The sequence below is a fragment of the Gallus gallus genome, chromosome 3, assembly GCF_016699485.2.
Source record: "Gallus gallus isolate bGalGal1 chromosome 3, bGalGal1.mat.broiler.GRCg7b, whole genome shotgun sequence".
NCBI classification, from domain to species: Eukaryota; Metazoa; Chordata; class Aves; order Galliformes; family Phasianidae; genus Gallus; species Gallus gallus.
Genome location: NC_052534.1, coordinates 104,699,069 through 104,713,417, shown reverse-complemented (window position 1 = coordinate 104,713,417; position 14,349 = coordinate 104,699,069). Strand labels below are relative to the sequence as shown.

The window sequence follows — 14,349 nt, the reverse complement described above, 5'->3', positions numbered from 1 at the left end:
AAGCTGCCACATCTCCCCAGCAAATCCCATTGGGTGCCATACCTGAGTTCACAGCAGGGCTCCAGCAAAGAAAGAAATCAGCAGTTCATTGGAATTCTACTCTGAAAAGCCAAGCACGGGTAGTAAGTGTGGGCAAGTTTGATGACGTTGTATTGAATTGTTTTTCATGTGTGTCTCAGCCTGCTTATGCTATATTGGTTAGCTCAAAAATAAATAGAGTATGCAAATCTGCTTTCCTGTCCACTGCTTCCATTTATGAACCAGCAGATTTGTCACTACTTGCTATAATGGTAACGCTATCCTCAAGTGACTTACAAACAAAATTCAAGTTAACACTTACTGTGGCTCATTTATGCTCACCAGATTGACAAGAAAGTTAATACACAAACAAAGGCAAGTGAATTTGTCTTGCCTGCTACAGGAAGAGTCCCAGCTTTGCCAAAGCAGTGTTTCAGGGCTCGGAGGTCATGAGAAGATCCAGCCAGTGAATGCAGCGGGAGCTCAAGAAGGGAGCAGAAGCTCCCTGCCTTCCCAGCTTCTGTAAGTGTGACTCATTGAAGGCAGGAACTAAGACGGGTTCCTTTTTGTTTCAATAATTAAGAACCCCCCACTGCTAGGCCTAACGAATGAAGCAATGAGACCATCCCAGCTGAACCCACTGACCTACATTTGCCTGCTTTCAGCCATGCCAGCCGCTGAAAGTCACAAAACACACGGCAGCAAAGTACAGGTACTGTGCCAGCCCTTCCAACTCTCAACAGCGAAACTGAGCCAGAAACTCCGCTGTGATTCCCAATCCAATTGTGATCTTCGTTGGCACAAATCATCAATATTTCAGAACGGGAAGCCTGCAATAATTGGCATGCGATGCACACTACCATCCCTACAGCAGGAAGCACTGCAGCCTACAAGCACCGGTCCCACAGGCCCGGGTGGGAAATAAGCTGTGACCCAGACCTTTCTGCATGAGTTTTCAATGCAGGATCGCTGCTTGAGGACACGCCTATCATTTCCTACCCAGCCTGCAAAGAATAGCATTGTGTTTATTGTTAAATATAGTATGTAAAAACTGAAGTTTCACTGCTGGTACTGCAGCAGCACCAGTCAGCAAGGATGTGACTGACATAGCCACCACAGGATTTAGGATGTTCCCAGTCGCTGAGTATCAGCTTATACATTTGTTCTACCCATAGAATCACCAAAGCTCTCCCAAGGCAGACCAGAGGCCATGAGACTCTCTTTTGAGGAAAGGTTGAGGGAACTGGGCTTGTTTAGCTTGGAGAAGAGAAGGCTCCAAGGAGACCTCATTGTGGCCTTGAAGGGAGCATATAAACAGGAGAGGGAACGGCTGTTTACGAGGGTGGACAGTGATAGGACAAGGGGGAACGGTTTTAAACTGAGACAGGGGAGGTTTAGGATGGATATTAGGAGGAAGTTTTTCACCCAGAGGGTGGTGACGCACTGAACAGGTTGCCCAAGGAGCTGTGGATGCCCCATCCCTGGAGGCATTCAAGGCCAGGCTGGATGTGGCTCTGGGCAGCCTGGTCTGCTGGTTGGCGACCCTGCACATAGCAGGGGGTTGGAACCAGATGATCATCGTGGTCCTTTTCAACCCAGGCCATTCTGTGATTCTGTGATTCCATGAGACTCCCTCGGGTACTGCAGCTTGCTGCGTGCAGCAACAAGGCTGGTTACACCTCACCTGCACTAAGCCTATTATTGCAGCTCCCATAGTCCACACCTAGTCTGCAAACAGGCACCTCACTGCAATACTGAACACAGTGCTGGTGCATGCTGTCCCACGCATACCAATGCCAAGTACAAAGCCCAACCAGCTAGCCAGCACAATCTTAGCTTTTGCCAGAAATCTGAGCAGCTTAAAAAAATACAATAAAATCTGCTCTGTTGTTTACTGGCAAGATCAAAAACTTCGGTTGAGATGAAAGCTCTTCACAGCATGCTTAATCAAACAGGCATTGGTGGGACTCATTTAGCCAACAATTAGACAGCTATATTTAAGCTACACATCTCTACCTCCTCTAAAGTGACAGAGGCACACGCAGTGCCACGCTTGGATGGGAGTCCTCATTTCTTTGCCCCAGTTACAGGAGGAGGGAGCCCAGACAGTTAGCCTGTGCTGACAGCTCTGCTTGTAACAAGCATTAGGAGCACGTGAAATTAAGATGGCTACCTAAGGAGCTGCTAACTAGATATTGCTGCCAGCACAGTCAACTTGCTTCTTAATTATCAAAGTTCAGACATTTACTATAGACCTGCAGTAGTGAAGTAGCCCCAGAACAAATGCGTTTGTTAACTACAAGGAAGCCAGCTGCCACTGAGGTTTGGTGGGCAGAAGACCCAGGGACAAGACCACAACAGTTGAACAGGAAGCAGAAAGATGCCACTTGGCACCCCAGCCACTGCCAGACACCAGGACGGTAATTCAAAGGCCATCTAGTCCAACAGCTCCACCAGTGCTCACAGCCACATCCAGCCTGACTTTGAATGTCTCCAGGGATGGGGCAACCACCATCTCTCTGGGCAAGCTGTGCCACTGCTTCACCACCCTTACCATCAAAAAAGAAAATCTCCTTATACCCAGGCTAAATCTCCTCTCTTTTAGCTTGGATCCACTTTCCCTTGTCTTAAAATCCAGATACCTGGAAGTTGGTAACTCAGCATCTGAAGTAAAATGAATTGCCCTTCCTCTAGAAGACCAAGATGCTGGTGAGGTCAGGTGAAGCCACAGCCACCCAAGCACAGACAAAACTCTTCCTTCAGGACAAGGTGCAAACTGCTGAGTGAATTCAGCTGCAGCAGAACAAAAACAAGAGTTTGAGACAAATCCTTGACAGTTTAAATCAACTTCCCAATAACCTCATAAAGCAAAGGATAGGTGAGTAAGTGGTCTCACTTGATTTGCAGTCACATGTTGTAAGGGCTCTGGAGCTCAGGTTCTGGGCCAAGGGTACCTCGAGCTAAAGCTAAAGACTGCAGTGCTCCCAGCACAGCAGCGTGCCTTGCCAGGATCAAAACACCTGGTAGAATGGAAACATCTCTTCCAAGTGCTTCAGCAGGCCTGGGGGCTGCAGAAGTGGTCATGAGCCTGAAGATGAGTAAGACAGCAGTCTGAGCAGCATCCTGAAGGAAAGAGTTGTGTGAGTACGGATGTGAGCGTGGGTATTCCGTCCTTAGCAGCAGCAGGCCTCACTCAGGGAGTGTTAAGTCTACTTAGGAAATGCAAGACAAAAGCAGGCATTTCTCCATGCCTCACAGTACGAAACAGTCACCATCCCAGTGGGAAAAAGCCTCAAGTCGTTTGAACTACAGAAAGTAACAAAAACACGACAAGACTTCTAGTTAAACCCACACAAGGCTTCTAGTTAACACCCACATGGAGAAGAAAATGCCCCACACTTAAGCTGTACCAAAGCACCGAACACTGAGGAAGCCTTGCAGCAGCTCTGGCCCCTCTCCAGCTTCCCCACTGTTAAAGAGGGAGCAGAGGAAACCCTTCAGGCGTTTATCAATGGGCTCTCAATTGGTTCTTTAATGAAATATCAATATTATCTTCAAGGAGAGAAAAGATGAAGCACTTCTGCACCCATGGGATAAAGAGGAGGGGTCTAACAGACTTACTTTTGAAAGAGGCAGATCACAGAATCACTGAGGTTGGAAAAGACCTCCAAGATCACCACATCTAACACTCCAAACCCACCGTGCCCACTGCCCACATCCCTCAGTGCCACATCCCCACAGTCCTTGAACACCTCCATGGACAGTGACCCCACCACCTCCCCGGGCAGCTGTGCCACTGCAGCACCACTCTTTTAGGCAAGAAATGTTTCTCAATATCCAACCCCAACGTCTCCTGGCACAACTTAAAGCCATCACCTCTTGTCCTACCTGTAGTCATCTGTGAGAAGAGAGTGACCCAGAACTTGAAACCTTTCCAGGAGATGTTAAGAGCAATAAGGTTCCTCCTGACCCTCCTCTTCTCCAGACTGAGCAATCCCAGTTCCCTTCCCATAAGATTTGCATTCCAGATCCTCCACAGCTCCCTTGCCCTTCTCTGGATGCAATGGAGAAGTCACAAGGCAAGCACTCCACTGCTCCCCACAAGCTGTGCTCACTGCTCAGAAAGGCACTACAAAACCCTCCTTGGTCTCTAAATTAAAAGCAGCTCCATCCCTCCTTGCCTGGCCCTGAGCAACTTTTCTACCAACATCCACAGCCATTTCACGACCCAATGACCATGGATTACGCACACAGACTCACAAGAGGCTCCAAATCTGAAGCACGCTTCACCCCAGAGTGAAAGCACTAATATTTGCTACGTGCCCTTCCTGCTGAAACCACAACTCAACCTCTGCACGTCTTCTCATTGCACTTCACACCTTTAGGCTGCAGGCAAGCACATCAGTGCAAGGACGGGCAGCAAGAGGAGGTGTGCATCAACAAGGAGCTCGGCAGCGTTCTCAGCCTTCACCCAGGGTTTCCATCCCGGGGCAGCAAGAGAGCACAGCAGCCAGGACAGCAAGATCTATCCCCCCTGTTTATTATCAGTAACTCCTTTTTTGCTAATATTAATTGTGTAATGGGCGTATCAAACAACGCAGGTTTGCACATTCTTGGCATCGAGACTTACCCCTGTTCAGAATAAGATACACAGTGATCGAATCTCAACTTCACACTGCTTTTAATCAATCTCCTTGGATCTGTAGGATCATTTACACCCCACATGTTGCAATTACTGTTCACTGTTTCTGTTCTTTACCTACCATACATTCAGTGTGGGTTATGATCCGTGAAAGTTTTACTTAAATCAATAGTATTTGAGGTGGGGAAACCTCAAAATGACTACATATTCTTTGTCCTCTTGAGTACCTTACTAGAAGTAGTCAGGCTTCAGGGGAAAACATAGCTTGTGACTCACCTCAATTTGCATTTTACTTCATCAAACAATTGCAATTATGCGCCCGAGTTCAATTTTGACATTCAAATCTTCAGACTGGCATCCCTGAAAGAAGAGCCCTTTCCACCTGCTTATATCACAGAACCGAAGGGCAATGTTTCACCTGCTGCCCCTGAAGCATTTCCCAGTGTGTTCCTGCAGAGCTGACAGGTCACTTGGCAATGGCTCACTTCCAACTGTCATCAAGCTGACACGTTGAAGGCTGATAAAACCACAGAGTCGTTCAGGCTGGAAAAGATCTCTCAGATCCCCAAGTCCAACCCCAGCCCACCCCACCATGCCCACTGCCCACGTCCCTCAGTGCCACATCCCCATGGTCCTTGAACACCTCCAGGGATGGTGACCCCACCACCTCCCTGGGCAGCTGTGCCATTGCAGCACTGCTCTTCATGAGAAGAAACGTTTCCTACTATCCAGCCTGAACTTCCTCTGGCACAACATGAGGCCACCGCCTCTCATCCTATCAAACTGACAAAAGAAACTAGATCTCAAGCATATATCGATCGGGAGGTACTTATACTGACCTCTTTTCAATTGAAAGCAAAGAGGCAAGAGTGCAAGCACGGCGTTAAGTACTGTTTGGGGATAGGTGGGAGCAACAGCACAGCCATGGAAGCAGCTCTCACCGACCCAACCCAGTTGCAGAGCACCCAAACGCAGAACCCGACAGTCACTTTCTTACAAACAAACACTGAAAAAGACTTTTGCACCGCAGAATTACTGAAGAGCCCTTAAAAACAAACACAGCGTGTGATAGGCAAAGGCTCCTCTAATTTACTTGCTTTCTACCTGAAAACAGCAAGGCAGCACCGGAGGCAAGGCCCCTGCTCTCGTCAAGGAGGTTACAATGACTTAGGGATTCTTGCTGAAGAGCTATCTGGATTATTTATAGTGCCACTAGACAGGGCAATGCAATCATTCACACACACACACACCTCATCACACCCAGAAGCATAACTGCTGTTGTTTTTTTGCAGGAAATATTAGGCTGAAGTGATTCAAAGTCAAACGTTGCAGCGTACCAAATCCCAGCTCTAGGAAATGATACCCAAACTGCCACCCAGCATCATGCCCAAACAGTTCTATAGATGTGCACAGATGAAAGAAAGCGTATGTAAGTTGCCAAAGTGAAGTGGAAATGCATATTATTGTCTCTCATTGTAAGTACAGACAAGCCTTTTATAGAATTAAGCATTCCCTCCCTGCACACAGGCTACAGTCTTTATATACACAAGCAGGTTTCATTATTCTTTGACATCTGCCTTCTCCTGTAAAGGCTGAACTCACCCCTGCTCACAGCCATAGGTACTGCATGCATTTTACACACCTCCCTATCTCAGGCTCTTGGTGGAGCTCTCTGAAAACACCAAAGCATGAATCAGAGCTAACAAGCTAACACGAGGAAGGATTCACCAATAAGCCACTCACCTTCAACGTCACCTACTGTGTGCAGAAGCAATATGGAAGTGCTATTTCCTTGTTGCTACAGGTCAAAGACTCCTGCAAAACCAGCCCTGTGCATCTATTGCACCAGGAGCTGTCACAGCAGTCACCTCCACACAGCGCCTTTGCATTCCTGCACCACCACCAGAGGAAACCCTGAGAAAGCCTGAAAACCAGAGCTACCAGCAGCAGTATGAGAGAACCTGTTTTCAGACAGATTACTCAATCACTTCGCTGTAACAAAGAACAGCTGCTTGGAGAGGTGATTCAACCCACTGTAAGACTTTGTGATCCTTCCTTCATTAGTGGGGCTGCCTTTTAAAGGCGTTCATCAATCAACTCTTTGAGCGGGGTTGGTCTCTTCTCACTGGTGACAGGACGAGGGGAAATGGCCTCCAGTTGCACCAGGGGAAGTTTAGGTTGGATATCAGGAAAAACTTCTTTACAGAAAGGGTTGTTAAGCACTGGAATGGGCTCCCAAGAGAGGTGGTTGAGTCACCATCCCTGGTTGTGTTTTAAAACCATTTGGATGTGGTGCTCAGGGACATGATTGAGTGGAGGGTTGTTAGTTAGGGTAGGATGGTCAGGTGGTGGTTGGACTCAATGATCTTCAAGGTCTTTTCCAACCTGAGCGATTCTATGATTCATGTACAGTCTCCATTTCAACTGGCATTGCTTGCACGCACACCTTCCCATCAGGTTTCCTCATTAAGCAACTGCATACAGGAGAACTCAGGAAACAATCTATTTAAGTTACCTTCATACAGCTAAGTACCACATGGAAAACCTATTTGTCTCCCCAAAATCTGCTCAATTCCACTATGAAGATGGAAGCGTGACCCATCTCACGTCTACAGCCACCATACCTGGACTTCTAGTTCAAAGTTTAGGAAATCAAACTCATTTTTAGCATACACGTACCACAGACAGTTACCCACTCCAGAAATACCAATGGGTCTCAATCTGCTTAGAAACGCTTTCAAAGTCTACTGGTGCACATTTGCCTATCAACCTGGTGATATTCTGCCTGAAAGCTCAGAAATTGCAGTGGTTAAGCCCAAGGACTAATTATTAAAATCACTGGCCACTATAACAGATCACTGGAGCAACAGCTTCTGCTGACTTCTCAACCCAAGACACCAACTATTTTTAACTGAGAATGGCAACGAACCTTCCCAGAGAGCTCCAAAAGCAAACACACACCACGTGAGCTGGGCCAGAACTCGACAAGCAACACAGAATTACACTATGGCCCTGGCAGCAAAAGAAGAACAGCCTTCAACAGTCAAAGTATAGGATGTTAAGAGACAAGATGAAGCCACTTTCATGACCCCACCAAAACAACTCCTCAGCAAAACCGCAAACTGAAGCCTGAAGAGTCTTTAGACAACTGTTTCTTGGCACTCTGTTGCCCTTGAAACCCAAATATGCTTTATTTCACTTCAAACTACTCAAGTTTTGTCTATGATTGCCTTTTTACACTCTGTAATCCCAGCTACGGTTCTCACGGTGACATTTGGGCACCAACAGGGAAGCACACCGGGATGCATTGGCATTGTGTGTACTACTTGGACAACAGCTGCATTGCCAATCATTGATGGGCTTTATATCAACCACACAAAGCCGGATCCAATTCAAACCAACAGAAACATTCCTTTTACTTCTGACACGTGGTTGGTGCCTACACCCATCACACCCCCACAGGATACCGTGGGGGCTTTAATTCTCTTTGACCGCCCCCCAAAAAGCATTCACCAAGAACTGAAGCTGCTCATCTCGTCCGATCTGCAAAACAAGATGGTGCCAGGGGACCCCAGCGTGGTTTTAGGTGGAAAAGGCTCTAAAAGCTCACTTAGCCCCAACCCATGCCATACAGACACCTCCTTCTGGGGCTGCCCAAAGCCCCATCCGTGGCTCTGGGCTCTGCCAGAGATGGGGCACCCACAGCTCAGGGCAGCCTATGACAGAGCCTCGCTGCCCTCTGAGTAAAGAACGGCCAGCTAATATTCAACCCTTCCTTCAGTCTAAACCCACCAATCCTTACCCTATCGCTACGAAGCCACGTAAAAACCCCTTCCCTTCAAGCACCCAACAGCATCCAGGAGAACAAAACCGAAACGCCACGCTAAGAAAAACCACAAACAACAGGCGGAAAGGCCCTTTAGGCACAAGGCCTCCCGAACGGCCTTATTTCCCAAGGAAACCCCAGCGCCGAACTGCACGGCACCGCACACCCGCAGGGGACCGGGGTGGGGGGGGGGGGGGGACAGGACGGCACTGACCGATGGTGGAAATGAAGGTGGTGTTGAAGGCATCGTCGGAGAAGCGGAAGAGCACGCAGGTCTTGCCGACCCCCGAGTCCCCGATCAGCAGCAGCTTGAAGAGCAGGTCGTAGGTTTTCTTCGCCATGGGGAGCGGCTGCGGCCTCCTCCCGCTCGCCCCCCCCCGCACCCAGCGGCCGCCCCGGCCCCCCCCCTGCCGGCAGCAGCACGGCCCGCGCCGCTCGCTGAGGGCGGCGGCGGCGAACGACGACGACGACGACGACGACGAGGAGGAGGAGGGAGGAGGAGGAAGGAGGCCCACAAAATGGCTTCCTGCCGCGCTCCTCGCGCCCGCTGCTGCTTCTCCTCACGGGGAGGCGGCGGCGCTCGGCCTCATAACCCCGCGGCCCGGCTCTGCTCGCTGCGGCCCGGCCTTTGCACGGCGGCGGCTCCTCAGCGGCGCTCGGTAACCGCGCAGGCCGCCAGGCGAGGCCGTGACGTCAGCATGCATGCACGCACGGACGTCCGGACGCACACGAGCCCCACCTTCCCTGTGTCAGGCCACGGGCTGCAAGCCCATGACGTCACGGGGGAGGGGCGAAGTCGCTCTCGCGAGGCGGAAGTCCCGCCTCCCCCTTCACGTGATTGGTTGCAGGTCCTGTATCTCTTCGCTCGCACCTCACGGGGTGACGTAAGCGGGGCGACCCTGCGACAGGGGAGTGGGCGGGGCGGAGTGCGCCCCCTGGTGGCGGGGAGGGGCGAGGCGGACTCAGCGCTGCCTGGGTCTCCTCCCTGGGTCTCCTCAGGGCCCCCTCAGCGCCCCCTCAGCGCAGCGCAGCCCGTGGCTCCTCTCCCACTACGGAGCTGTTTGCCGTGTGGAGAACCTGAACGATTCCATGATTTTTTTATCACAGAGGCGCAGAATGGCAGGGTTGGAAGGGATCATCAAGTCCACCGCCCTGCTAAAGCACGTTCCCTACAGTAGGTTGCAGAGGAAAACGCCCAGATGGCTCTTGAATTGGAAAGACCTCTAAGATCATCGTGTCCAGCCACCAACCCACCCCCACCCTGCCCACTGACCACGTCCTTAAGGGCCACATCAAGAAATGAACACCTCCAGGGGTGGTGACTCCACCACAGCTCCGAGCACCTTGTTCCAATACCTGACCACTCCTTCTGAGGAGGAAAAGTCCTATAACTCATTAGAAGATACTCTGTCAAGGACGGAGAGAACTGAGGAGCAGGGAGGATGAGAGGCGATGGCCACAAGTTGCACTTGGGGATGTTCAGGTTGGATATTAGGAAATGTTTCCTCTCAGAAAGAGCGGTGCTGCAGTGGCACAGCTGCCCATGGAGGCGGTGGGGTCACCGTCCACGGAGGGGTTCCAGAACTGAGGAGATGTGGCACTGAGGGACGCGATCCATGGGCATGTTGGGGTGGGACGGACTTGGATTTGGGCATCTCGGAGGCCTTTTCCAACCTCCATGATTCTTTGAGAAAGCAAGAGCCAACACGATTCAGCAGCCTCTCCTCAGCTGAACACCCGAGGTTGCAACACTGCGCTGAAGGTTCATGCCCATGAGATCTTGCTGTGGGGAGGGGAAAAGTGAATCACAAGTTGTGCAACAGTATTTGTGTTCGGGGAGGTTTGCTCGAATAGAGCTGCGACACTCTGGGTTTGCCGGTGAGTAAATCCTCTCACAAAGCTGGACCCGGCCCTGCATGTACGCAGGGATGGGAAGGATCTTTGCCATCCAGGAGACACCACCAGCCCCATGGCCTCAGCACACGGCTTTGTTTTCTGCAGCCAGGGCATGTAGTTTCTGGCCCCCCAGAATGGCCTGCAGCTCCCACAGATTTGGGAACTGCTACAGTGGGAAGCCACAAAGAGAAGCTGTGGATGCCCAATCCCGGGCAGTGCACAGGGCCAGGCTAGAATGGGGCTTTGGGCAGCCTGGTTTGGTGGGAGGTGTCCCTATGGCAATGGTTGGGGCTGAGTGGGCTTTTAGATCTCTTCCAGATCATTCTGGTTTTCTGTGACTCAGCGAGGACAAGGATCCTCCTTGGGGCAGGCAGTAACAGCCCCAGATGTTCAGCACGTTGCCCGAGGAGGAGCAGAAAGGAACTGAAATGGCTCTACCTGCTGCCACGCAGCATTGTGCCAGTGTTTGGAGGATGGGCTGGTGCTCAGTGTGGCTGCTGCCACAGCTGCTGGTGGGGTCGGGGTTTCACCAGCTGGGTTCCTGTTTTCCTGCCTCTTCCCACATCTGTGCCCCAGCCCAGCTGTAGCGGAAAGCCAGAGAAGAAGAGGAACAAGAAAGCCAGCTCCATGCCTCTGAAAAGAGACCATCTCTTCCCAAATTCTGTCCCCACAGCCACCCCTGGCATCAAGAGCAGAAGTACAGAAGTGCTTCCTCAGCACTTGAAGGCAGCAGGAAGGATGCAGAGGTCACACAGGGCCCGGCCAGCATGCAGCAGAGGGGCACAGACTGCCAGGGACACGCTGAGCTTTGTGCTCTCTGCGCACCCAACCAATTCCAGACATCCCTCCCTCCCTGAGATGCCGTCTGCTGGGAGAGGCAAAGCTTCTGCCCTCACTGCAGCTCTCCTCTGCAGCAATGCTGGGTCATGATCCCTCTCCCGGAGCAAACAGCTCGGCATTGTTGTCAGCAGTGCTTTGCAGAGCCAGTCACCGCCTTGTTTTCTGAGCTTTCCACCAGGGAGGGACACAGAAATCAGAACAAGAAGCTGCGTGGGGCGATGGACAGCATAGAATCATGCAATCATAGAATCACTGGTTTCTTTAGGCTGAGAAAGACCCCTAAGATCATCAAGTGCAACCCGCACAACGCAGGCAGTGGGGTCGGTGTTGCTTGAAGGGTGGTTTGAGATCAGTGAATGAAGGGCTGTGCAGAAGCATGTTAGCAATTCATCGGTGGTTATCTAAGATGAGGATAAAATGGTACTCCCCGGGGCTGGATAGAAGTGGCTCCTTCCATTGAGGGCGTTTATTCAGTTTAAAGGAAAGTTTGGCTGGATCTCAGGAAAGAGTGGGAAATCCTCAGCGCACACTTGGTGCTGTAAAACCAGAGCTCTGCCTCTTTAAACTACATCTTGCTGGCAGATTATTAAATCCTTTAATCTCTGAGCAACGACGCCAATCTGGTTGCCTTACAGACGTTGCTCACACCACATCTGTTGAAACCCCAACCCAAGATAAAAGCCCAGAGCCTCCCACATGACTGTCAGCAGCTCCTCCTCCCCTGTCCCCGCTCCCCTGGGGTAGCAGCAGAGACGTGAAGGGAACAGGGGATGCAGCCCCAAACCCCATGTCCTGGTGGCTGTCCAGCCATGGGATCACAGAATCAGGTTGGAAAAGACCTCTGAAATCCCCAAATCCAACCCCAGCCCACCCCACTGTGCCCACTGCCCACGTCCCTCAGTGCCACATCCCCACGGTTCTGGAACACCTCCAGGGACGGTGACCCCACCACCTCCCTGGGCAGCTGTGCCACTGCAGCACTGCTCTTCATGAGAAGAAATGTTTCCTAATATCTAAACTGATTCATCCCATGTAGAGGTGCTGTGTTACCACTGAGGGCTTCTCTTCTGAGGGCATCCCGAGGCCTTTGTGAAGGAGCTGTGCATTCATTGCAGGCTCTCCTCCTCTCCCCTCCACCTGGAGATGCACCCATTATTCATCCCACTGCTGTCAGCATCCAAGGGTCATTCTGAAATGAGAAGTTTCCTTTAATTATACATCTAAAGGCTGGAAGAGGTTGGAGCTCGGCGTTCCAAGTTGGCTCCTTTACTGAAGCCAAGTCTAATAATAGAAGAGTCAGCTGCCAGCAAAACGATCCATCCCAAATCCAGGCTTAGTTTAAGCTGTACTTGTCCCCCTAGCCCCCTGCTTGTGATACGGTGTAAATCCATCCAAGCGATTCCCCTTTTGCCCCTGTGGTGTGCTGTGGGAGCTCTGCTCTCAGTTCCCAACTCGAGCCCAGCAGTGCAGCCCGTCTGCAAAACCGTGGGTGAAAAGTCACCCAAAAAAGCCCCCTCTGACCTCAGTCTGAAGGGTTCATCCATAGCCAAGGCCACGGCCCATCACACCCAACCACCCAGCTCAATGCTGGGGAAGATGTAGTGTCCCAGGATCATCCTTGGGGTCCTAGGGTTGAGCACATCATCCCAGAGATGACGGTGGTGGCTCGGATGTGACCGTGGTGTCCTAGGGATGGCAGAGGTGTCTCGGGGCTGACGGTGGTACCCAACGTCAATCCGTTTTCTAAGGGCTGGGTATGGTCCCCAAGGACGTTTGCGCCGCCCCAGCAGCAGCCATGAGACTGTGATGTCCCAGGATGGCCATGGAGAGGTGCCACCATCACCACGTCCCCCCAGTGACATTTCTGCTCTCAGGGTGGCCCCGTGCCCGCAGCGAGCCCCGGCTCTGTCCCTTGGTCCCACCGCCCTGGGGACAGCCCTATGGCCAGGACACCGGCCTCAGCCACCAGCAGTGCACCCTGGTCCCCTGCTGACACCTGCGGGTGAGCAGGCGTCCCTGCATGTCACCGTGTCCCACAGTGTCACCGTGCCCCTGCATGTCACCGTGTCCCACAGTGTCACCCTGCCTCTGCATGTCACCACGTCCCTTCACGTCACTTTGCCCCTACATGACACTTTGTCCCAACAGACCGCCCCATCTGAACGTGTCATTCCGTCCCTGCCCATCACCTCACTACGTGTCATCCCTCCTGGCATGTCACCCTGTCCCTCTGTGTCGCTTTGCCCTTACATCATGCCCCTCTTACATATCCTCTGGGACCCCAACCCCATCAGGACCCCCAGCACTGCTGTGCCTGTGCACAAGGGCCCTGAATCTCCTCTGAATCCCTCCATCGTCCCCTCCACCCCTCCTCCACCCTCCCTCCTCCACATCCCCCCATTCCCCCCTCCATCCCCTCTTCCCCACTGGGGCTGTGCCCTGAGGAAGGAAGACAAGCACTGGGATTACACCGGGCAGCTCTGCCTTTGGGAGCCAATACCCTCATTAATTAATTAAGGGATCATCTCTGCTTCCAGGGAACAGGAGGCTGCCGAGACTTGATTAGTCACAAGAATGTTTAATCCCCACCCCAAGCTGCTGGCTGCCTCTCCCAGAGGTGCCAGGGATGATTCCTGAATACACAGAGCTGGGGGATGAGGGCAGCTTACATCCCACACCCCAAACGTCCCATCCCACATAAGGTATCCCGCGTCCCACATCCCCATCCCGCATCGTGTCCTGTATCCTGCATGCCACAAGCTGCATCCCATATCCCAAATCCTGTATCCTGCACTCCACATCCCAATCCTGCATCCTGCAACCCACAGCCTGCATCCCATGCCTGCATCCCATACCCTGCGTCCCATTCCTACATCCCATTCCTCCACCCCGCATCATGCATCCCCCAGGCTGCATCCCACATCTTGCATCCCATATCCTGTCTTCCAGCTTGTATCGCAATCCTGCATCATGTCCTGCATTCCATATCCCACAGCCTGTATCCCATACCCTGCATCCCATTCTTGCACGCTGCATCCTGCAGGCCATACTCTTCATCCTCTATCCTGCACCCTGTTTTTAAATCCCAACTCTGCATCCCAGTCCTTCATCTCACATCCGCGTGCTG

The 14,349-nt window shown here is 51.8% G+C and overlaps 1 protein-coding gene across 1 annotated transcript in view; it reads right to left on the bottom strand.

Annotated features, from left to right (window-relative positions):
- The window catches only part of RAB10 (RAB10, member RAS oncogene family), a 37,482-nt gene extending 28,292 nt beyond the window's left edge, over positions 1-9,190 (bottom strand). The window contains exon 1 of the mRNA NM_001031097.2: positions 8,701-9,190. Within this exon, the coding sequence (NP_001026268.2) occupies positions 8,701-8,827 (127 nt within the window). The 5' untranslated portion in view covers positions 8,828-9,190. The remainder of the gene's footprint in view (positions 1-8,700) is intronic.
- Between the last annotated feature and the right edge of the window lie 5,159 nt (positions 9,191-14,349).